Here is a 24,984-nt window from a genome sequence, read left to right as displayed (position 1 = left end):
ATTAATAACAATAATGCATATCCAGAACGTTCTAAGGCATGATATCAGTGAGAGTTATTAAATTGTTGCCACAACTAAGGCTTGGGCTTGACGTTGAGTTGTGATTATAAAGATGTGATATATTATGACATTCTTAATAATTAACCTATGGTAGTTAGGCTGTAGCCATGCTATTTATTATGAACAGGAGTCACCAGCACTTCATAAATACAAAATGAACAGCATTCAAAAAAGTTACAGAGAGATTAAATAGTGATGTATTGCTGTTTATTCCTCATTACTATAACACAATGGTTCATTAAACAACTGTCCACAGAAACATATTATATCTCTGTGCTTGGGAGATTCAGTAAAAAACACCCGTTTCATCAAAGATAATATTATATTTGCACACCCATGAAAAATTAATACATAAATCAAAAAAGAAAAACTGTATTTTTGTAAAAAACATGATACAAAATGTTGATTTATACCACCCTGTGACAACTTGATCTGTCCCTATTTCTAGTGCAGTATTGTAAATACAGAAACCACAAGACTTGTTTTTTTTATGGGCTTAATGCAATACTACTGCCCAGCACATTGCTTAATCCAATATATTTCTGGTTTCCAGAAAAACAGAGCATTGCCAGAAGGGCATTTCTTAAGGTGCCGTCAGCTTCCCCTCCCAGCTCTTATGTTGACTTACTATTAGAATACTTCAAAATATTAATCCCATAGTGCTTTGGGAAAACTAGCTGTAGACTGAGGCTATGTATATAGCAGCTGTGCTGAATAAGTCCATGGTTTAATTCCTTTTGAAATACTGCTCCACATACATCTGTCAAGAAACAAGAAAACGTGAATCTTGTTATTGGCCCCAACTGTTTAAATGTCATCATGTCTTTGCCATTATATCTCATGGCTTTTGGCTGTGTATGTACTGAACTGCATGTACCAACAGCTGGCCCAGCTATGTTTTTTTTTTCGACACTTTCCCATGTGTAATTTAAGCAGACCATCATTGCAAAATCACTAATTGGCAATTATAACATGCAGACTACAAATATAGCAAGTGTTCACATGCTGTTTGCAGAATGTCTTCCAATAAAGCTCGGTAGAGTTATGTTCAGAGCTGGACACAGAAGGAACGAGAGAGCGAGGAGTAGGGCAGAGGAACCATTATGTACTTGAGTGTGTTTCTGATATATGACCTCTTGACCCTGACATAAAGAAGACATATAGCAAGGTGGGCACTTCAGCTTTAATCTCCACTATGACCTGCAAATTGTTATTTGTATATCAATATATAATTTATTTATTTCAGTCCCCCAGTTTCATCTTCAGGCCTATGGAGGAATCCAGCATGGGGATTGAACATTTTTTTGCATTGCCTTCTGATCATTAGCTCTTACTCCACAGAGCAAGCCTGGAAAAGAAATTGATAGTTCAGCTGTATGTATATTCTGTGACATTCATTCATTATATGTAACCCTTATCCAGTTCAGGGTTGCGGTGGGTCCAGAACCTACCTGGAATCATTGGGCGCAAGGCAGGAATACACCCTGGAGGGCACACACAGACATTCACTCACACCTACGGACAATTTTGAGTCGCCAATCCACCTAGCAACAAGTGTATTTGGACTGTGGGAGGAAACCGGAGCACCCGGGTGAAACCCATGCGGCCACGGGGAGAACACATCAACTCCTCACAGACAGTCACCCGGAGAGGGAATCAAACCCACAACCTCCAGGCCCCTGGAGCTGTGCGACTGCGACACTACCTGCTGCACCACCGTGCCGCCCTTCTGTGTGACATCTCATCTCAAAAACACACCCACCCACACACACAAACAAACAAACAAACAAACAAATAAATAAATAAATAAATAAAGCTTAGACATTCCTGTTCTAACAATTTTCTCAAATGGCTATTAAAAGAACCGCGACCCTGAACTGGAAAAGTGGTTACAGATAAGGCTATTAAAAGAAAGAGGTTATAAACATACTGCATTGGAAAAACTAATGTTCAAAGTAATAACTGGATTGAGTGATTCAAACTTAAAATATGTTGAAAGGTTTCACTCAATTAAACAATACAATTATTTTCAAAAACTTTTTGATTTTGTGAAACTGTACAATTTTGATTTAGCCAAGTCCCATTTTTGGTTTTAAGTATAAATAGATGGATATGAGAGATTTAATTGAACTTAAACGTCTGAAGTCACAGACATAGGACCAGTGCAGCAGTTTTCGCCCGAGGTGGCGGATGGTTTGGGATTCACTGCTTTAATTAATTTGAACAGTGTCATGTTTTAACGTCAGTGCGAGGGACTGTGGCGCAACAGGTAGAATCACTGCCACATAGCTCAGGAGCCCTGGGGTCATGGGTTTGAGACCCACATTGGGTCACTGCATTGAGGAGTTGGTAGGTTGACTGGCAGTGCAAGAGTGGGTGTGTGGTGTACCTTGGTTACAATAAATTTATGGTTAAATTAGATTATAGTATTGACTACCAGAAATTCATATTTTTTCATAAGTTTTAGACACTTAAAGTACATTTGTATGCGTATTTCTGACATTTGAGTTTATGAACTTAAAATGTATTGCCTTAATTTTTTGAGTTCTTTTTTTTTTACAGTGCATATGAATATGAATATGAATTGTGACTATTCACAACATTACAAATATGCTACATTGTATATAAAATGTTGGCGTATTATTGGTGTATTGTAATCTGTTCATAGCAGAGAGAAAATATTTTAACATTATTACTATTTTTAAATTTAAATTTACCAGTGGGATATAATGGCTAATATAATAATGCATAAAAATCACGTTTAACTCCAGATGTTCATTATGTTTTGTTTTAACACAGATAACAGGTCATTGCATTTAAGAAGGATGAGTACATAAGTCTCCTGTCTGTAAAATATATTTCACTGTAAAAAATGAACTTTAAGTATAATAAAGACGTGACATCCTTGTTTCTTATTAACAGTATGCACACCCCACCCTGCCATGCAGATTTCATCATACTCCTTCTCTTCAGAGGCTTTTAAAAAAAAGCTGTGGACACAAACCATGCACCTTGGACAGAATCCTGTTATGCATGTCCTGGTTGAGTTGTACTCATTTCTAATTACTTTTTTCGGAAATAACAGGACATTTTGAAACCGAAAACCTCACATGAAATAACACAGTGAAGCAGCAAGCATGTGTTAAGAACAGTTACAAAAGCCTGATGACCAGATCCACATCAGGTCCAATAATTCCTTTAGAGAGTGAGAGAGAGGTGTGTGTGTTGGGGGGGGTGCACGTGTGCACAAATGATATGTGTGTTTTCTCAGGCTGCCCTGTATTTGATTTGGCTCTAGCACCATTCATTAGCGAAGCCGTTATGGTGGGCAGGGGATTCTCAACTCCCAGTGTTTTTTTAGGCATGTGCATGAACACAGTGGAAGGGGCTAATTAACGAATTTAGGACTTCCTCAGCTCGTCAAATGTAATGGCCTTCACTGTACTACCCTACTCATTAGCAGCACTGGTTAGATGCAGGCCTGGGGCTAATGTCTCTATTGAGTTTTGTACAATGTAATAGGCCTCCAGAATAATGGATATATACATTACATTAGAAATTGAACCTGTAATGGCGGTGTCTGTTATGGTTTGCGAGGTTAAAAGGAATTTCATGTGTAGCTTCTGGCCTTCATGGTGCCTCCTTGCCTCAGCAGCAGAGCCTTAAACTAACATACATACCCATAGATCAGGCCTGATTCCCCCATGCTTGACATCTCTCCTGGACACAAATCAGATTCATGCGAGTGTGCAGGCCAGCTATTACTGACCAGGAGGACAATTGAAAGGTGTTTTATTTCTCCATGTCTTCCTTTGCAGTTATATCATGCACTGCTATATTGTAAGATTCCAAACAAAAGATTCCTTATTTATTCTCTAAAACATGAGACAAAAATTCTTTTACCCTTGACATTCCAATGAAAAATACTGGACAAAATGGAAATTAGGAAAGTTGCCCAAGACCCCACAACTGCGAAGAATAACAGTGACTTAAGTGAAAGTCTCAATATTATTGCAGGCTCTGCTTGTTTCTCTACACCTCCAGGCGTTCACCTCTTGACCTTGGAGAAATGGTCCATTTGAGCATTTGTGAAGGGGGATATATTTTTAAAAGCCTGTCCACAAGCAGCACGGCTTACTGGTTTCTAAAACACCATTCACCTACTGCTTACTGTAAACTTTCAGTGAAAATTCCTGCAGTTTTCATTAAAAACCTCTCCATGATGTCAGGATATCAGCAGTTTGGATTAGCATTTCCATTTAATGTTGAAACCAAGACCATGTGTTCATTCGTAGATTGGATTAACAAGGTCCAATGGAATGGCTGGGTTTACACATTGACCAATTTATATCCTTGTGTCCAGATGTGATAATGATAAGATGCTGTAGATGATAGAGGAAAAAAAGACATATCATTTTAAAAAGAAAAGTTGTTAGAAAAGTTTCCAGCGTGAAAAATGTTTCCAACTGAAACTATAATCACACCCATGTTATGCATTTTTGACCTTTCCTAAGTTCTGAAAAAGCTTCAAAAGAACATCTCATTAAAATCTGCAATAGCTCACAACCATTTTATATCATTGTTATATGTCTTATCTAACAATTCCTCAGCTGAGCTGTAGCTGAGCTTATAGAAGTGATTATAAGTGACAGAACTAAGAATGTTGTTGATATTCAGAATAAAATATACTGAAATCAAGAGAAACATGTTAATTGTGTTGGCAAAGTCATTTATTACTTTAGCACTTTTAGAGATACTTCTTGCTTTGTGTTTTCACTGCTTAGAGAGCAATCATTCTGCTTTTTTCCAGTTACATCTTGCTGTTATAATCCAAGAAAAGAAAAGTGGGGTTGGACTAGGGGAACAATAACCCCCCGTTAACCTCTCATAATTGTCCTGATCAAACTGTAGGTGCAGATGTCTTCTTAGCCATTGCCTGTTCCTTTATTAAGGCACCACTCTCCTCATACACATATGCTATAGATGTTCAACCCGGGGATTTCACTGTATTACTATGGTCATTGTTATTATTGATGTTATTATTAATGTTTTCTCGCGCTGACATGAAAAGACAGTGTTTCCTGTCCAGCAGTGCTCTCGGGGGGTGCAGCTCAAGGACTAGGCCTTGAAGTGCCACTGCTCCATCTGCTACATCCTGAGGTCACATAACACACCACGGGGCAGCGTGCTCACCGGAAGGAAACCGGACCATGTCACTCACCGCTGTGCACTGCCAAGAACCAGATATACCTGACTGATCCTCTGCCTCATGCTGTTTCCAGGACGTCCACTCGATTTTTGTCTGCCTCATCAAGTCAGGTGGCCCATGTGATGAAAGCAGTCGACTAACAACGAGCTTGCTAACTGACATCCAAATTAAAATTGGAAACCAATAGTAAGCTTTGGTACTTGTGTGATGCCTAAATTGCTTTTACTTTAGCTTCAAGCTCACAGGTAGCAAATGAAAATATTGATTTGGCATGTATCCGAGTCACAAAGTATTAAGACAGATTATAAAGAATCTTAATGTCTTTGTCCTTTCCGAGGCTGCATTTCTCCACAAGTAAATGAAATTTTAAACGATTCGAAGCCCTGGGTCTGAAACAAAATGCTCCTTTGTCAGGCCTCTGTGAAAGACAATCCCATTCTCTGACTATTCTGCTTTCAATTTGTCTTTAACTTAAGAAAACAATATGATTTACGCTCTGTGTACTCCACTGTGCGAACAAGTCCAACTTTAGCAATTAAGTTACTGGGTGCATAAGCTCCACATCAAATGAAAGTGACAAAACGCAGAGCGGTGGAATGTTAATGGGACATTTAAATACTCTCTCCTCTCCATGTTAAAAAGCAAGCGGTGTGACCCCTAGGAAAAGAGCAGAGTCGTCCAAGCTGGCGACACCCGCCAAAAAGGCAGGGGCTGTGCCACATCCTGTCCATCACACCCCCCCAAGAGGACAGTAAAGCAATTTGGGGGCACAACGCCTGCCATTCTGTTTGTGTGACCCCTCGCAAGGAGTGAGAGGAAAGAGGATGTCGAGGCACTTGCCTGCTCACACAGATAACACCACTTTATCCTTGCTGTTTTGGGCATCCGGGATGGCACCCCCCATGTGGACACACTCCAAATCATGACTTGCCTGAAGAAAACAAAGAAAGTCACTTTTGATGAGTACAGATTAATGCTGTTGTCAGGCAATAAATTAGCTTTGGGCTCATGTAACGGATGCACAAGCAAGTAGTATAATTAGCTAATTGTAAATAGCCTTAATAGTGCATCCATTTGAACGATTAGTGATATTTAACATTTTTGTTTCAAGAAACTTTCAAAATGGCACTGTTTTTCAGCAGGGTCGTGCCTTAACAAATATCCCTCTCTGTAAAAATATTCCTTTTCCATCTCTAAAATGTGCATGTTTAAAAAAAGACCCATTTATCTCTCTCATTGCTCCAGTGTAGATGGGACAGTGCTGATTGTTTATCAGTGAGGGAGGAAGGGGACCAGGGAGTAGATCACCACTGACCATCTTCCTGTCACCTCACAGCTTGGAAGCAGGGGCAGGCAGGATGATGTGATCTGCATTTAAATGACCACATTCCACAGAAACACCCATGAAGTGAAAACTCTGCATGACAGGCATAAATGATGAGGACACGCCGTCTGGACTAATGAGGGATTTTTAGCAAAATGATAATGCTTTTGTTTAAAAAGAGCCCATCAGAAACCACACAAACAATAGTACTGGACTTTTAACAGATTTATATTTATTACAGTTCTTCACTTCTTACATGAAATGCTATGTTTATCCAAAATAATTAACAGTGTAAATGTTCTTAAAGTGTCTTTCAGAAATCAACAAAAATTGATTCAGGTGAAGAGTGCAAAATATAGGCAAAATTTATTTTAAACTTCTCAAGCATGTCTAGATTTGTTTGATTCAACTGTTAGAAAAAATGCTTGAGAGCAAGTGCACATAAAGCCTTATCCATAAAAAAAAACCTAATTTATTCAGTGAAAGAACATTTTGGCTCCAGGTCATGTTTGCTGTGCACTGTGGAGTGTTCCACAATGACATACCTCTACATCAGTGTCAATTATCTGAGCAAAATCTTTTCTTTGGGCATCACCTCTCATATGATTGGAAAGAAGCATAAGATATATCTGATGTCGGAGTAGACTATGTACATGAAATGTTCACTAAGCACTAATAACATGCAAATGGCTGTCATTTGGGATGTTCCAAATTTGTACGTGACAAGCATTTTAAAATGAACAAGGCAAAGAGTGAATTTTTTTTTTCGTTTGCCCACAGGTCCCTGCAAGGCACAGTGAGAGCAATAACAGTGTAATGTGATATAAATCAAATTCAAACACTTAGTCTGAAGGCTCAGATTTAGGCTAGGTTCGCTCCAGGGTTTTGAAGTAGCACAAATCACATTTTTGCCTAAATGCGACACAGATCTATGAGTGAACAAAAAGCTGATCTTTTCAAAGCAGATTTGAGCTAGAGCTACATCACTGCATCCACATGTGAGCTCATTGTTCTGTGTCCAGCATGTCAGCAACAGCTACCTCGATGATTAAATGCGGAAAAAATTAGTAAAGAGCCTGTGTTGGACTCAAAACCTTACATGTAATCATGTTTCGTGTTGTGAAAAAATGTCTGTATATTCAGACACTATATGGCAGTTTAATGATTTTAGAATTCTGTTTTTCTGAATGCAGAAAAACCTGATCTATGGCAAAATATGCAATATATGTAATATGTAAATATAAGGCTTTTAGTCTCTTTAGTCTAAATAATGATATCACGACCTCACAGCACTCTCAGGGTCACTGGCAAGGAAAATGGAGGAGACGTATAGGCTGGACCTGCTGGCCAGGATCGTTTAGGCAAGTACTGAAGAATGGGTAAGCTTTCGCTTTTGGCCCATTGGAAAAGGAGTAGAGTAGCTGCATGTCAAAGGCATTGTAGAAGGAAACCCTGTGCTGCTCAAAGTCCACAAAAACTCCAATTCTTTTAGGCTGAGACACCAAGGTCAGTTGGGTCCAAGGCTGGGTCCCTGCTGAGTAATCACGGCCATTCCGCAGGCGCAATGTCCAGTAACCGTTCTCAGGACAAAGCTTGACCCGGGCCTGCCGGTTGACCGTTTCCAGAGCCACACCCAAATCCCACTTGGGCTTTGTGCCAACACACACCTCCCAGTAATGCCTGCCTGTTTGGAAGCCTTGGGTTGCGAGTACATTAACGCACTGAATAAAACGCTTTGGGTTACGTTTGTAGGGATACATTGATTCATGCTCAACTACTTGGGTCCGGTCTCGAGAGAGTAGAAGACTTGGATGGACTGTGTCCTCATCAAAAGTCAAAGGTTCCAGACCTGTGGATGACAGCCAGAACTAAATATGATAAGTCAATAACATCATAGCTTTTTTTATCATGAAGATAAATGAGGAATAAGGGTACTGCAAACAATTTTGAGGATTTAGCACAGTATTTACCTGGTTTTAAAGTATAAAACATTTTGCGCCAGAAAGTGTACTGAAGAGGACCAGAGTATTTAGAGCTGAACTTGTGAATATCTGGGTTTTTGATGCTTTGTGGTCTGAAACAGACAAAATAAAATCACAGTTTAGTAGAATAATAATAACACAAATAGCATACAAAAAGCCTTAGCATAAATTTTAGAATTTGAAATAACCCAGTTTAAGAAAATAACAGAATGTTCAGGCACCTCAAGGGGTTTTAATCTGAAAGTAGCTTTAAAAATAAGACAGGCCATATCACTAGGAGCTGTATAATAGATTTCTTCAATTGCTACTGACCTGAAATTGAATTCTGGCAGCTAAAGGGAGAGAAAGAGAAAAGAACACATTATCAAGATGAAGGATATATTTCAGTGGCTCCATAAATGAAGAATTCTGCACCAGGGGGACTTTGCTGAGGCACTATTCCATCTGTTAGCCAGCACTGAAGCAGATGCTCTGATCTGTGCAACAGTCATACGCAATAGTCCTGCTACAGTGTGAAATGTAAATTAGGTTCTAGAAGTCACCACACATTACTACTATAACATTCAGAACATGAATTTTTGACATTAGCCGGAAATGAGGACAGGGTGATCATTTTTTGCACCAATGGCCGATATTCATTCCGCACTCCCTGCATCGATAATGGAAGTGGCCTGTTACCTCCACCAGTGCGGTACAGCTCACAGTGCTGACAGTCTGCTCCATTGTTTTCACATTCTCCTCCAGTTCGCGAACAGCTGCATGCAGAGCCTCCAGGTGGCGCTCTACTCCCTGCTCCAGCAGCTCTTGATCCCTCCGAAGCCGCTCCAGCAGCGCTGCCTCCTCCACCTGCAGGAAGTGGTGCAGGGCCTGGAAGTCACCGTGCACACGGTCCCGGAGTTCAGCTCCCACATTCTGTGAGAAGAGGTAAATTGCCTTTAAAAGACAGACTTCACTGAATGGGAAGGTCACTGTTTTTCAAATGTCCTTCTAGAATACACTGACTCTTATTGCATCTATCTGTTCCTCGTTCTTCTGGATCATGGTGATGATTTCTTCTTTCTTTGACTTCTGAGCTTCTAAATGTTCCTTGATCCGCTTCTGAAAAAAATGATGTTCACAACCGTTTAACTATATTCCTTTATTACTAAGCTGTGATCAATTATTACACTATAAAATAAAACAGACAATACACCTATATGTAATGTATTAAGATCCCTGTAACTAGGGACTGACTGATAAATATGTAACATGTAATGGTTTAATATTTCCTGCCAAATATCACCAAATGCTTAAACTTAACTTTTACATTCATTTAGGATGTGGAACTCTTTTAACATTATACAACGGTAAATGTAATTTTGGTATAAAAGACAACCGTTAATTTTAAGGTACCTTTTTCAGTGATGAATAACAGTATAGAGAAAGGATAACAATTTAAAAAAAAAGTTAACAACACCAGCCAATAAACAGTAAACAGATACTAAGCACTTACAATCCATAAATGATTATGTCATGCGCTTTAAATATGTCTTGTGATAGTCACAAAACAAAAAAATTGAGAGGCTTCCTTTTTTTTATGGCCATAAGCTTGTCCAAAAAAACCCAGACCATGCCATTTTGTAAATCAATATATTAATTACTAATTTTAAATATAACCAACTAGTCACCTAACATATCTTGAGGTAAGTTGAGTGTGGTAGTGCATGGACAACATTCAAATATGTAAGGATGAAGTATTCCAGAAAGAGATTTGAAAGATATAGAAGTTAGCACATTTTAAGTTTATTCTGGATGGTGTTAAAAAATTCGAAAAGCAAAAGAAAAAGGTCTCACCTCTACAGTCTTCAGATAACCAGCTGAAGAACTTGCTTTTACTTTTTCAACCAGCCCAGCCACCAGGTAGTTTGTCTGGAAGTGCTTGTCAGGGAACTCCTGCCGACATTGAGGACATAACACTGGGCCCCTGAGGCTCCGCCAGTACATAGTGATACAGCGTTTACAGAAGTGGTGCATACAGCCCAGCATCACCGGCTCAGTGAACAGGTCATAGCAAATGGCACAGGTGAGGTCCTCCCTCAGGGTCGCCTTACTATCCGCACTGCTGCTGGATGCCATTTGGAAATAAAAGGAACTCTGACTTTCACTTCCACTTCTGACACCCCTTAGTCATGTGGCTAAAAGGAAAAAAAAACACAATGTCAGCATATTTAAGTGTGCCATTTGTTTTTCAGCAAATAAAAATAATTTGGCTACAATCAGCTAGATAAAGGTTTAGTTCAAGTGTTTTGTGAACAGAAGTCACTTGGAGATACAAAGATACAGAGTCATGCTACACGGTCTGATTCTAGAAAAATAACTGGGGATTTTTTTACGGTTTGGTTGAAAGGCTGCAAATAATTCAAGAGTTGTTTAATGTCTCCTACAACCAACTCACAGAAAGCTTTTGAAAAAAAAATATACTCATTGTGTAGGATATTTTTGATTTAAGAAATTAACTTAAAATATTTTAAATTATTCAGACAGAGAGGTTAATGCAGGGCATTTAAAGGCAAAAAAAGTTTCCCTTAGCAAAGTTTTATATTAAAAAGAGGATTAAAAACAAGGTATCGGATGCATTCTGTCGTTTGGATGGTAGCTAGCTAAATAAATAAGAAATAACTCCGTTTCTTTGCTAGCATATGGCTCTTATTTAAAATAAACTGCCATTAATATAAGTTCCCTTTGTGTGTGTGTACATATATTATGTGTATATATATATTAGTGCTACATTTTGGTTAAGAAATATATTGGGTTCCCTTTAAATCACTCGTTTTGACGACCGTTTTTAAACAAAGTAAAGTGGCAGTAACTTATTCAAATCCGAAGGACTTTGACCGAAAAGTAAACAAGTTTTAGCGGCCTTTGTTTTTGTGAGAAAACCATTTGGCTCTCATTAAAGGTTACATATTCTTAGTTTAAAGAAATCATTGACAGGTTTTAAGAACCTTTTAAGGGTGTGCAACAGATGTAAACCCTCGGTAAACCCAATCATAAGAAATGAAATGTTGTAGCAGCACCGCTAGCAGCGCCAGTGTTGGTAAACATTGAGCAGCTAAGTGGCTAAGCTAGGCTTAAAGAAATATCGAAGTGTAAAACAGTGAGAATTTAAGAATAATATATTGCAATAAGCATAAGACATACCTTTGCCTTGTTTTCTCTGTAGTCTCTAGTCTGAAATGTCTGACTTTATCCTGCCGCAACCGCTGAAAACCTGCTCGCTTTGCTGGAAATCCCCGGAAGACTGACAGACTGCCTTGGCTTCTCTTTGCCTGTGTTATGTAACAGTAACATTAACCCCGAAGCTCCTCAGAAAAGCAGTCTCAATATCGCAGTCCACACAGGATAAAACAGTAAACTAGAGAGAAAGAGAGATAAATATACATATATAATCAAGACATGCAATTATCCGGCAGCACTGCTGTGTCTAATCACCAACATGTCAGTGTCACTGCAGCACTGAGAATGATCCACCTCTCTGACCTGCTAGTGGTCTGGTGGCGGTCACCATTGGAGAACAGTGTGAACGTGGGAAAAGATGTATAACAGTCTGCTTTGGAACGTGCATGTGCTCCTCTAAAATATGTTGTAGGACATAATCTAAAAACTAGTTATCATTGTGAGTATTTGTAGCCAGTTTGTCTAAAAATATATAGACTAAAGACTAAAATATAAGACTAAACTCTGATAAAAAGATTAAACACTGCAGTTTTTCTCTGGTCCTTCCTGATATTTCCCCTTCCATGAATCTCCTACTCTGTGAATGTAAGGCCATAATTAAATGCTAGATCGCTAGGTGGCACAGCAGGTAGCGTCACACAGTTCCGGGGACATGGAGGTTGTGGGTTCGATTCCTGCTCCGGGTGACTGTCTGTGAGGAGTTGGTGTGTTCTCCCTGTGTCCCTGTGGGTTTCCTCTGGGTGCTCCTCCCACAGTCCAAAAACACCTGTTGGTAGGTGGATTGGTGACTCGTCTGTGTCGCCCTGTGAAGGATTGGTCCCCTCCAGGGTGTATTCCCACCTTGTGCCCAATGATTCCAGGTAGGCTTGCGACCCTGAACTTGATAAGCAGTTACAGATATTAAATGGTACATGTGTTTCATTATTCTTATTTATTTGTGCCTTGCTCTGTACATTATTGAGAACTTCTAACCCTTCTGTGTTTTGGAAATGTTGGAGGGTGGAGCTGTTTCTGTTAGCCTTTCTAATGTAAGTTATTGGTATATAGTTTGTTTTAAACTATGTAGATGAGTAGAGGTGTGACATCATGGGAGCATTCTGTTATGAAGCATAGTATGTATTTGTCCTATTTATTTGTATGTATTTGTTCAGGCACAAATAATGCACGCCTTAGTAAAACCTATATAAACCTGCATGAATTAGAGAATTGCAAACTCAACATTTACTGTCTTTTTGGTTTATTTTTACTTCATACTGAACCCTCAGCCTGAGCCTAGAATGTTCATTTCAGCATAGTAAAGTGCATACTCAAGCTACAATGGTTATATATATGCACTTGCAGTGTTCAACAGTGAGGAACAAGACCCTCAAGTGACTATTAAGCATTGGTCCTATCATCAAGAGATTACTAGTTTAATCCCTAAAGAAGCCTCAGCCATTCGAGACTGGGAGTCCAAGTGTGGGTGAGAGGGATAGCCCTCCATCTCCCCTCATGCCCATGGGCCTGTTAGGCAACATAGCAGATTTGGGCAGTTAATAAACTGAGGTAACAAAGTATTCCGAGCCACAAATAGACTATGATCTGTAAGAGTAGAACTAAAATGTGCAATGGTAAGTGGAGCTGATTTAATGGAAAATAATTGTAGAAACAAGGAGGTCGTTTTAATGTTTTGGCTAATCAGTGTATAGATGAAAACTAAATGACGCAATTAACCCCAAAGCTTTTGCTAGATTTATTCAGTCCTAAAACACAGGGAGACTTTATGATGTCTAAAATGAATGATCAGACACAGACAGATAAATGGATGAGAAAGATGAAAGAGAACAACAGAAGCAAAAATGTGTCAAAACAAATGATGTGATTCATCTTGGTTTGTGAAGTCTGTCTCTCTCTTCAGTCTGTGTTTTTGTGTTATCACATTGAAAAATGCAAATTACTCAAAGCCTCTCTGTCTGCCGTTATATATGTTTCAGCAGGTGGAGTACTCACACTCCTGACTTCCTCTTAAAACTTCATTTCCCAAAGCATGGATCTGTTTATATCACGGATAACCTTCATCACAATTTCATAATATGACTAAAATATTTGTTTTGCGCTCCTACATATTCCAAGAGTACTTGATGGTGCTCCATCCCTCCAGAGATGCTGGGGGAACGCATATCCCTCTTACCAACACGTGGCACTGGGCATTTTAATCTTAGGCTCAAGTCCATCTTCTCTAGAATGTCTCATTAGCCTTGTGATTTCTTTTTCTTTGCTTTATATGTTTTTTTCTTGGAAAGATGATGAAATGTTTCACTTGTCTTGCCCAATGTCAATGACTTCTTCTTATATCATCTTGTGATTATTAACACATGGTTTTCATAAATGTAGAATATTGATTTAAAAATACCATACCCAATACTTCTATAATGACATTTCTGTGTGGGTATCCCTCCAAAGAACACTGTTCTAAGATATGAGTGAAGGTGGGATTGGGGGGTGTCAGAAAACATATAGCCCCAATTAGCATATACTTTGCCAGTTTGAAAAGCACACTTGTGAAGTTATGAGGAAATATGTGTTGTGGTCTAGGTTATTAAAGAGCTCCATCAAAAATTGCTTTGCATAGAATTTAAAACATATATATTTGTACTTGTGGTATTAATCTTTAAAGCTCACGTGTTATTTTAATTTTCTTTGTGCCAGGTCTGGCTGTAATGGGCCACTTTATCATACTGTTTAGAATTTTCCTTGCTGCAGCACCTCTCATTAGCCTTTCGGTTGAATCAGGTGGGTTAGAGCTGCAAAACGCTGACCTGTGCAGGGCTGTGGCCCTCTGGGGCCACTATTCATCAGCGGGTCATTGAACAGTATTATATCTTCTGTAGGTACCCCATCCTCAGCACCCACCCCTGAAAGGTCTTTTTCTGTACTTGAATTATCACTGTTTACAGTGTGAACTGTGAGAACAATAATGTACTTGTACATAATTAGATTCTAATCTAAACTAAAATGTCAAGTCTGGGAATTATTCATCCTAAACATAATGCTTGGTATTTATATAATGCTATATGTGAGTCATTCTCCGATTGTTCCAGGAAATACAAATAAATGATGATATTTAATTCAGGCACAAAATGTAGTTTTTTATGGCACTTTTCCACTGAATGGAACCTCCATGCCTTGAGTCTTTTGCTTTTCCATTGGCCAAGTCTTGTACCTGGTCCCTGGAACCCGGTACTTTTTCAGTCCCTGCTTGGCTTTAGGTCGAGTAAGTACTAAATTGTGAAATGTAAATACCCTACAGAGCAGTAATACCCTACAGAGCGCTGATTGGCCAGATAACCACAAAATGCAGAGCTCCAGCACAAACTCGCCGCTTGTAAAATCCCTGAATTTTACAATTCAGCTTTCACTTTCATTTTTATCCGACTCCCAACAGCAGCTCATGAAATGACCTCGAGCAAAACATCTCCAGCAAAAGCCAAACGTGCAACAAGGAAAACTGATCTGTGAGAACTGGGGCACAGAGCCGTGTTTAGTTCAAAAAACTTAAACAACTTGAATACACAATGAGTGAAGAGCACCTGACTTTATTGTCAACGTTGTTGTGATTTTCAAAGCCTGCGGTTATATTAGAGACGGGGTTTTGGGACATAACCGGCTAGTGGAAAAGCCACATGCTAAAAGTGAATGGAGTTGAGCTGAGCCGATCCCACACCATTCTATTGAGACATCAGACAGACTATAACCCCACTGAAAAAAAAACAGGGATAAACATGTAGCACATATAGAAGATGTGATCCACTGCCACTTCATCTTCAAAGTTTCATTGTATGTTAAAAAAATTATAGGATGAATATTGAAATAAAATTCAATTTTGGAAGTTTTTATAAGCTTAGGACTAGCACAGAATACACTTATTGGAAACTGAAAGCAGACTTGGAGCTTGTTGTTTTCATGGATCCTAAACTGAACATTTGTCAAAATTAAGGCTTCATATTTTCAGAAAGATAAAAAAAAAACTTTTATTTTTTCCACTAACATTTTAGTTCCAGCAGTTTTGGGTTTTTTGTTTTGTTCCATTTATCACAATATATTCAGACAATTTAAAGTGCAGCTGGTGTTCTCTGTTGTTGGAGTGAAACATACACAGAGAAGAAAAAGTTTTGATCTTGTTTGTATGCAGGTATTCAGTGGATTCTCAGGGCTATTAAAATGCTGAAGATGTTATGGCAGAGATTACAGCAATGCCATCAGTGCTAGAAATGACCACCCCCCACCACACACACACACACACACTCTGAGTAGTGTCAGCTCAGATAAGTGTGACCGGCTGCGGCTGCAGGACTACCACAGTGCTGTCTGCAGTGTCCAGCGTCTCAGGTGGGCAGGAACATGATCCCTGTGACCACCGTAGCGTCTCCAGAGCACAATAACAGGCTTCAGCCTCAATTAGCCACAAATCCTCTCCAGTAGGGAGGTGCAGGAAAAGTAGCAAAACTCTGATCACTGGTTTGTGACTCACATTAGTGACTAATGTCTTACTCTTTTAATGCAAATGCATTATTTTTCCAAGTCTGATTGGGCAATGTGCACATGGTCAGCTGTCAAAAGCAACACAGTCAACTGCGCTTATGTTACTTCTATATTAATGTTTCAGCCCAAACCAATTTCACCACTCTTTTCTTCTCTGTGATAAGTGCTGAATGATTGTGTGCCTCGAATATAATAGAACCACAGTCGGCCGATTATTACGCTTTTTAGAAAATCCCCTGACACGGACACAAAGAACTGGAAAACTAAAAGAGGAAACTTTACGAGGAAATGATCAATGCTTTTATTGTTGAGGGGAGGGGGCTTTATATGACTCCCATTAAAAAAGCAAATTGACAAGATTTTGGAGAATCCTTAAAACCACTAAAAAATGAGGATCAGGTCATTAATATTAATAAAGTTGTAGTTTATTCACTCAAACACATACTCATTCACATTTAGAAGTTTCAAAAAATCCAAAAGGCGCTGCCAACAACAGTCAAATAGCGTGTGATCATTACTAGAGGCAGCGTATTTCATAAATGATACGGTGTGGCCTTGTCAATTGTAACATGTCAGTTATGATCAAAATGTAATGCGCTGATCACAACTAGCAGACTAATCACAACTAATGGCAGTTACAACTAATGAGAAGGGGGAGTACCTGTTCACCATCTGAACAGACATCTACCAGAAAATAGGATTAACTTAAAATAATGTTAAAGTTATGGAGCAAAAAAAAGAACAAATAAGCTTTTTTCTAATTTTGTTGCAGGGCGGCACAGTGGTGCAGCAGGTAGTGTCGCAGTCACACAGCTCCAGGGATCTGCAGTTTTGGATCGAGTCCCACTCCAGGTGACTGTCTGTGAGGAGTTCTGCCCGTGTCCGCAGGTGACCCTCCAGGGTTTGTTTCCACCTTGCGTCCAGTGATTCCGGGTAGGCTCCAGACCCACCATGTCCCTGAACTGGATAAGCGGTTACAGACTATTAATAAATGTATAATTTGTGGGTTTTTTGGTTAGCTTTGGATTGGTTATGACACCAGCTGGCAATTATTACCTTTCAACATAATAGTTTAACACCTTATTTAAAACTAAATCAGTTTTCACAGCATAGCAGTGGACACAGCATTATTCATTCATTCATTCATTCATTCATTATCTGTGACCACTTATCCAGTTCAGGGTCGCAGGGGTTCAGGAGCCAACCCAGATTCACTGGGTGCAAGGCAGGAACTCACCCTGAAGGGGGCGCCAATCCTTCACAGTGCGACACACACTCACACATATGGACACTTTTTGAGTCGCCAATCCACCTACCAACATGTGTTTTTGGACCGTGGGAAGAAACCAGAACACACACGGACAATGAGAGAAGAGACAATCAACTAGAGCGGGACTCGAACCAATACCTCCAGGTCTCTGGAGCACAGGAACACATCCCATAACATTTAGCTACAATATAATACCAAGGCCCATGACATTGTAATTAATCATGCTATCCATCAACCCAAACACTCTAGCCCACAGGTACTAGCTCATAGTGTGTGGTGTCAGAACAGATTTGTTACAGGACAACATTCACTTTTTCCCATTCTGAGGTCCAATCCAGCACCTCAAAATAATCATAATCATTTTTATTATGAACATACTTAAAACTACCTTTATCATTATTATCCTTAACATTATCCTTATAGTTAATTATCCTTAATCTCCAGTCTGTTAAAGCCACCAGGCACACCACCAAACGGGGCTACATCAACAGAGCTTAATGAATGAAATAACTGTCAGTGGGTGAGATTATTGGAACAGATCGTGCAGGTGATCTGGAGCTCTGTGAAAATGCGCGCTCACAATCAGCAGGAGAACTGTAGCTCAGCTTCGCTCTCTCGTGAACGCGCACTGACTCGGCGAGGATGGAAATGTAGCGCCTTTAGCAAGTCTCCCTCCCTCCATCCCTCCCTCTCTCTCTCTCTCTCTCCCTCTCTCTCTCTCTCCCTCAGAGCCGTGTTGGACTTCTGTTCCAGCAGAGAAGCTCTTGGTGTTATATTAGAGAGTTTTCTCAGAGAAAAGAGAGGCTCAACAGCAGCAGGGATTAAGGGTAATAAGGATGCAGGGGGAAAAGAGAGATAGAGACCAAAGAGATCAGAGAAAGAGAAAGAGAGACCAGACACCGGAGTCTTCCCTCAACCCCGGCACTCACCCGCAGGCACCGTACCGACAAAGGTGAGACATCCCCATCTCTCTTTTCACCGGCTTTCTGAGTACAGCTCTATTAATAAGACTCATTTAACATTTTAAATACTGTTTCCACAGTTTATAAATCAACAAAACAAGGCTAGATTAACCCAGGCATTTATGTAAAAACAAAATCTTTTTAAGTGTTAGCACTGTTGGTTTTGTTTCTGACATAGCTTAGCTAGATAAATGACCTTCCACTGATTAATGGCTATCTTGTTCAAATATCTGGACAACACCCCTCATACCCCACCCTCCTCGTTTTTTTTTTTTTTTGTTTGTTTTTTAATTTATTTATTTATTTATTTATTTATTTATTTTTAAGCGAAGATAAGTTCAAACATTCTCAGGTGTATAGTACACAATCAATATCGGTTATTAAGTTTAACATACAAGAATATATATATATATATATATATATATATATGTATGGAGCATGCAGGTCAACAGCAAGTGAAGATGATATTCTGACCAACATTAAAACCAGCACATGTTGTGTTTGGGATACAGGTCGACCAGCTAAACCATCAGCAGACCATCATATACCTGCATACACCAATGCTGATCTGTGCTGATGCTATTTATCTTAAAAATGAAAGGTTCTTCTGACTTGGACAGGTGCAGACTGTGTATTTCCTAAAGGATTAAAGCTTGGTGAAGTTGAGGATGTGACTGTTGCCCTGAAAGCCATTTTGGCTCCTAGTCTGTTCCTTGGGAGTAAACATAGTCATTATAGACTGGAGAATGATGCTAATAAGCCAAATAGTGGCTGTAATAGGTGATATGAGATGGAAATTGCACACACTTTCCTCCTATCTGTTACCGTCTATTGAGTAAATGCACAATAATGAATCAAGGAAAAAGACTTAAAGAGAGATGACCCTCATTTTTGTTTTTAAAAGGTGCATAATTCAGTAATTGAGATGTAAACAAAGTTGTTCAGAGTCGTTTGTTGTAAAACAGTACATTATAGTGAAACCTACTAATAGGTGAGATAGTATCCAGGGCTTGCAACATTTACAATGCAAATATAACCATTACACAGGCTGCCTCAATAATCAGTGAAATTACAGAAGCAGGGATCGACGTAACCTTTATCTCAAAAGTGAAATAATGCCTCGGGCATCAAGAAGGTAGTCTGTGTAATTTTATTGTCTTTTGTGAGGAAGGGAGCTTTGGAAGAATTGAACTCTCATTTTTTCCACAGTTATCATTTCTGGTAGGTTTCTCTAGGATAGAGCATTACACACTATTCCATTTCACAACTTTCATATTGTATTTCATATATACAGTTACGAACACTTATATTATTTGCATCCTTAGCAAACTTGGGAGATGAAAGTAGCATGAAATAAAATTTCTTGCAGTTATTTGAATGAGAAGTATTACTTTGTCTATGGCAAATATTCAAATATTTTTAGCATCAAAATGTTTCATGTTTTCATACAAGCTGTAGAACAATGATGAGGTGCATACAGAAACACACTGAGGAGAGGGAGCCAATCACATTAGACACTGCTCTCATTTTCATGCTGACTGTTTATTGTCTGAGTTGTTATATATACACATACGCACGCACACACACAAACCCCTGCGCACGCGCACACACAAACCCATGCACACAATGAAACATTTATTTTCCAGTGAATTTTGTCCTCAGAATGCAATGCAATTTCCTAAGTTGATACTTATCTCTGTAGGAGATACAAATGATGTTGCTGTTATCGTGACACTAAAATATTCCTTTAATGAAACAATTTCCAAAAAACAATTCTCGAGTAATAAGTGAATAGTAAATTTACCATCCTGAAAATGCGAGTTTTTCGGTTGACTGATTTGCCCATTCAGATGTGTAGATATTTTCAGTGACCGGGCAAAAAGATTGGACATTTCATTTTCTTATGCAAAGACTGGCTGTCACTAAGGAGATGACCTTTCAGTAAATGGTGTCTTCTGTTAGTGCACTGAGTCTCAGAAGGGCCCCTCAAAGTGCTACACACAGGGGACCTGCAAAGTTCAGAGAGATACCTGAATAAGTAATTTATTCTATTGATATTACCTTTAGTTGACACAGAAACAACCCTATTCCTACAAAGGACATGAAAGTGTTTTTTTTCATATGTTTTGCTCAATCCAAAACTGGCAGTTTGCTGTAGACAGACCACTGCAATAAAAGCAATCTTCAGTAATCTTCGGTCTACTGTAAAAAGAACGATAAGCACCTGGTCTATGTAAGACGCAAAATGTTTGTGAATGTGTTACTGAACCTTCTTCCGAACTAAGTGCTCTTCTGTAGGTTTCAAATGAGACTACATAATTGCTTTGAAATTACCTGCTGCATAACAACAAATGGAAGTGCTTTTAAATATATATATATATATATATATGAGAGGCAGCCTAATAATCACACATGTGCATTTTCATTGCTCAAGAAACCAACAAAGGAAAAAACCCTTTGAAAGGTCTGTCTCATCTTTTAGTTTATAAAATTCTGCCCAAGTCCCATAGATTCCTTTTGGAGTCCCTAATGACCAAAGACCAAATAACAAGCAGCTTATTGCCAATATTCTGTTTCCCCACCCACCCCAGCAGTGGACCCCACAGCAGGGCATTATTATATTTCAAGTCTGGTAATCGGCTTAAATGGCAATATAGTTGTTTGTTCAGGTCATGAGTTGAACCTTTAAGAGAAATATAGTGTTATCGTAGTGTTACATTACGTAGATAGAAAATCGGATATTATTGGATTTCTCTTCATGCTTAATGAAAATAAAGGAGCTCATTAACCTTTTTTTTAACGTAATGTCTTTCGATATTCCTGCTGCAAATGACCTAAAGACAAATTAAATATACTCAGGATGCATCTTAAGACAATCTGAATTTCAGGTGAGGATGATTTTGATTTGATTTATAATCTGAAGAATGTCCCAGGTATGAGAAGGGGTAACAAAACCAATAGTACATATACTGACATTTTATTGGTCAAAATACTAAATGTTACAGACCTCTCAGGTGAAAGTGTAGTGCTACTCTAAAACGACTTTTTTCCCACCCTCCACCCATTATTTTTTTTTATTTTTTTCCTCTGCACTCTTTAATCAAATGAATCGGCTGAAGTGACCTTTTTCCATGAGCTAAAAAAGTATTTCTGTAGGCTTGTATGTTACATTTTGAGCTGTGGCATGTAAAGATTTCTTTGCTTTCTCTGTGTTGGGAACACAAACCTAGCCACAGGAAATAAACATGACCATCCAATAAATCATCCAATAATTGACTCATGCTGAGATAGGCATCCCTGATCTTTGTTCATTATTAAAGGACCTTTGACAGATGGAAAAAAAACCCAAAACAATCAAATACACTAAGACGTATTGGATTTATAACATTAGACAAAGTGCTGATGCACGTTTGATGTTCTCAGCCTGTTTTTTGGGAACTGTTTACTTAATTGCATTGCACATCAACTCAAATGTAATTTGCAAAATTAAAACACATCCACAGGATTTACTTAATGCAAATTTACACATTTTAATTTAAATGTATTAATGGATATTAATTATGTTTTATATAAATTAAAAATTCTTAATAATTAGTTATAACATATAGACAGATACGGCAATATGTTGTCTGCCAAATAATTAACCCACATCCGTCTACAAGTTAGATTCATCACATAATTGTTGATCGTTTTAACCATTTGTTTTATTAGACATTAATGATAATGTGTACCATAACATATTAAATGAAAAAAATTAATTCTATGATCTCAGCATCCCTGACACTTTCAATATGCACTGTTTGTCCAAGACAGAGATCAAATCTGGTCCTAAACTAAACTTATCTTTCCACTTAGAATCACCATTCACAATGCTCTGCAAACAAACAAACAAACAAACAAGTAAAACCTTGAAAGGGCCACTTTCTCAGACATATTTTAAGACTAAGCCTAGACTACAAAGGCTCCTCAACTACTGACCCTGTTGTTTAGTCTGTTTAGGCTTAATCTATTTCTGTGAAAACAACACATAACATCAAATACATCACAATACTTTAAAGAAATGAAGATTTTTCTGTTCGTTTCTTGATTGATTTGCGATAAACCAGATTTTAATTTCTGCAACAGGTACATGCTGAATGTTCTTGGCCTGAACTGAGAAGATACTCAGGACATCATGGGCCCTTCAGACCCAGCAAACTCCACCAGTGACATTGTCCATGGAGGAGAAGACCATACCCTGGGCAATGACAGCATGGATCCTCATAAGCCTGTCTTTGTAGATGACATCACCAAACACCTGAGTGTTCAGATAGCCCTCATCACTGCTTATTCGCTTATAATCCTACTGGGCCTGGTTGGCAATGCATTAGTCATTTACATGGTCATTCTGTACAGAAACATGCGCACTGTTACTAACTACTTTATTGCCAACCTCGCCTTGGCTGACCTGATGGTGGACACCATGTGCCTGCCTTTCACATTGGCGTACACATTGCTGGATGAGTGGAAATTCGGGGCGGTGATGTGTCATATGGTGCCTTATGCCCAAGCTCTAAGCGTCCATGTGTCTGTCCTTACCCTCACGGTCATCGCTCTGGAGCGCTACAGGTGCATTGTTTTCCACCTGGGTCAGCGCTTAACAAGGTGTGCTAGCTTCATAATCATTGGCCTGACATGGACATTTGCTGCCATCTTGGCTGGACCTCTGGCTATTTTCAGGGAGTATCGCTATGAGGAGATCCCCTACATTAACTTGCGGATTGCTGTGTGTTCTGAAAAATGGCCTCATGGCACCAATCGGGATGCAATCATCTACAGCCTCTCTATGCTTCTTCTGCAGTATGTCTTTCCATTAGGCATTATAACCTATGCTTATGTGTGCATCTGGGTCAAGTTGAAGAACCACGTGAGCCCGTCCAACCGAAACGACAACATCAGTCGTCGCAAGAAGACCACCAAGATGCTGGCCTTGGTGGTAGTGGTCTTTGCAGTATGTTGGCTCCCATTTCATGTGTTCCAGCTGGCCAGTGACCTTGACCTGGTCCTCAAATTTAAAGAGTATAAGCTTCTTTATACATTGTTTCACATCGTAGCCATGTGTTCAACTTTTACCAATCCACTGCTCTACGGCTGGATGAACAAGAACTACAGGAATGGATTCCTGATGTTTTTTCGCTGTGAGCACAAACCCGACACTATCCACCCTGAGGGCTCCTTTCGAACTCGATCACTGAGGGGTTTGATCGTGAATGGCTACAATGATGGGCAACCAGTGACTGCTGTCTAATTGCTGGCACTTCCAGAGGGACTCTTAAAATCTCAAACCTGCTGTGACCATGCATGTGTTTTACTATGTATAAGGTACTTAATTTGCAGATGCCAGGTTGTGTTCCGTGTTTGTCAGTTTTACCTGTGGTTTTTGCACATTTATGATGAAATGTAAATGCTGAAATGAAATGAAATAATGCCAAAAAGTTTAAATAGGTTGAAACTGGTGTTCTGATTTCAATAACATTATATTGCAGTTGACCTGAGAAAGCTACATGATTAAAAATTGCTGTAATCACAAATGACAGCTGTTCAATGGCTTCATCATCTAGCACTTTTCCACTGGCATAATGCTGATGCTGAAATCTCTTCCAAATTTGTGCCACTCTGGTCCCATAATCTTGCAGTTCTGAAAATAATAAAACTGACACAAGCAATCAAAGAGTAGGGGCCTGCTGTCTTCACATAAAGTTTACCTAACAACTAAATGGAGGAGAACCACAGCAAAAAAACAGCCACAATGACTCATCAGTAGTCTCAGGAACAATGAAACACATTAGCTGAGATATGATCCTCTCGAGAAATAAGAGACAGAGCCTAAAAGTCTTTGGTAATGTCTACAATATTCAGACCCATTTAAAAAAGGACTTCAGACATGTGTATTTGGAACAGACCGCTGTGAATCACAGGCTCTACAGGTGTCTAGTGGTTCTTGTGCTTTAATGAGCTCATTTGGGAATCTATAGTGGCTCAGTTCATATTACAAGCACAGTGAATCACTGTGACAATTTCATATATTAAACAGATGTGTTCATATTAACATCTTAATACTTTTATCTTCACCATGCTTGTCAAACAACTGTAAACAAAATGTTCCATTCTGATTGGTCTTTACTGGTATCTCATTAAATTTTTTGTAATAAGCCTCTGTTAAATCCACATCCTTGGTGTCCTGCCCAAAGGCCGAGGTAAGGATGAAGCAAGGGCACTCATGATCCACCTATAGAACAGAGATAAATGAGAAATAGGGCATCTTATAGCCTCATCGTCCTCACATGCTCAAGCATTTGTGGACCGTCAGGCTGAAAGTGCACTATCTAGGACAGGGCTAGACTGTGCTCCAAATTATGTTTCTGAATAAGGAAGTGCAAGCATCTGCACTTTCTGATAGA

At 39.1% G+C, this 24,984-nt stretch overlaps 2 protein-coding genes across 4 annotated transcripts; one reads left to right on the top strand and one right to left on the bottom strand.

The window, feature by feature from the left end:
* Window positions 1-6,815: 6,815 nt before the first annotated feature.
* trim105 (tripartite motif containing 105) lies at window positions 6,816-12,124 on the bottom strand. Of its 2 annotated transcripts, XM_066649224.1 has the most exons (8): window positions 12,095-12,124; window positions 11,756-11,969; window positions 10,409-10,749; window positions 9,578-9,673; window positions 9,254-9,487; window positions 8,888-8,907; window positions 8,564-8,667; window positions 6,816-8,442 (listed from the first exon to the last, which is right to left on the bottom strand). In XM_066649224.1, the coding sequence occupies exons 3-8, from the start codon at window positions 10,688-10,690 to the stop codon at window positions 7,895-7,897; spliced, it is 1,284 nt and encodes a 427-aa protein (XP_066505321.1). In that variant the 5' UTR covers window positions 10,691-10,749; window positions 11,756-11,969; window positions 12,095-12,124; the 3' UTR covers window positions 6,816-7,894. The 2 variants fall into 2 exon arrangements, with proteins under 2 accessions (XP_066505321.1, XP_066505320.1); XM_066649223.1 differs by lacking the exon at window positions 12,095-12,124 and having other exon boundaries at window positions 11,756-12,074.
* A 455-nt stretch (window positions 12,125-12,579) lies between these two features.
* Window positions 12,580-23,970, top strand: npy7r (neuropeptide Y receptor Y7). 2 transcript variants are annotated; one of them, XM_066649916.1, is made up of 2 exons: window positions 12,580-12,651; window positions 22,670-23,970. In XM_066649916.1, the coding sequence occupies exon 2, from the start codon at window positions 22,719-22,721 to the stop codon at window positions 23,829-23,831; it is 1,113 nt and encodes a 370-aa protein (XP_066506013.1). In that variant the 5' UTR covers window positions 12,580-12,651; window positions 22,670-22,718; the 3' UTR covers window positions 23,832-23,970. The 2 variants fall into 2 exon arrangements, with proteins under 2 accessions (XP_066506013.1, XP_066506012.1); XM_066649915.1 differs by lacking the exon at window positions 12,580-12,651 and adding an exon at window positions 18,403-18,534.
* Window positions 23,971-24,984: the final 1,014 nt, after the last annotated feature.

The sequence above is a fragment of the Hoplias malabaricus genome, chromosome 17, assembly GCF_029633855.1.
Source record: "Hoplias malabaricus isolate fHopMal1 chromosome 17, fHopMal1.hap1, whole genome shotgun sequence".
NCBI lineage: Eukaryota > Metazoa > Chordata > Actinopteri > Characiformes > Erythrinidae > Hoplias > Hoplias malabaricus.
This window is presented reverse-complemented; position numbering and strand designations above follow the sequence as displayed.

What these genes read in the sequence shown, in the direction of transcription:
- trim105 (XM_066649224.1), bottom strand. Translation starts at nt 10,690, where the DNA reads ATGGCATCCAGCAGCAGTGCGGATAGTAAGGCGACCCTGAGGGAGGAC. An exon ending in GCTGTACCGCACTGGTGGAG is followed by an intron (nt 8,908 to 9,253) that starts GTAACAGGCCAC and finishes CTCTCCCTTTAG; the next exon opens with CTGCCAGAATTCAATTTCAG. An exon ending in GTTTTATACTTTAAAACCAG is followed by an intron (nt 8,443 to 8,563) that starts GTAAATACTGTG and finishes TGTCATCCACAG; the next exon opens with GTCTGGAACCTTTGACTTTT.
- npy7r (XM_066649916.1), top strand. Translation starts at nt 22,719, where the DNA reads ATGGGCCCTTCAGACCCAGCAAACTCCACCAGTGACATTGTCCATGGA.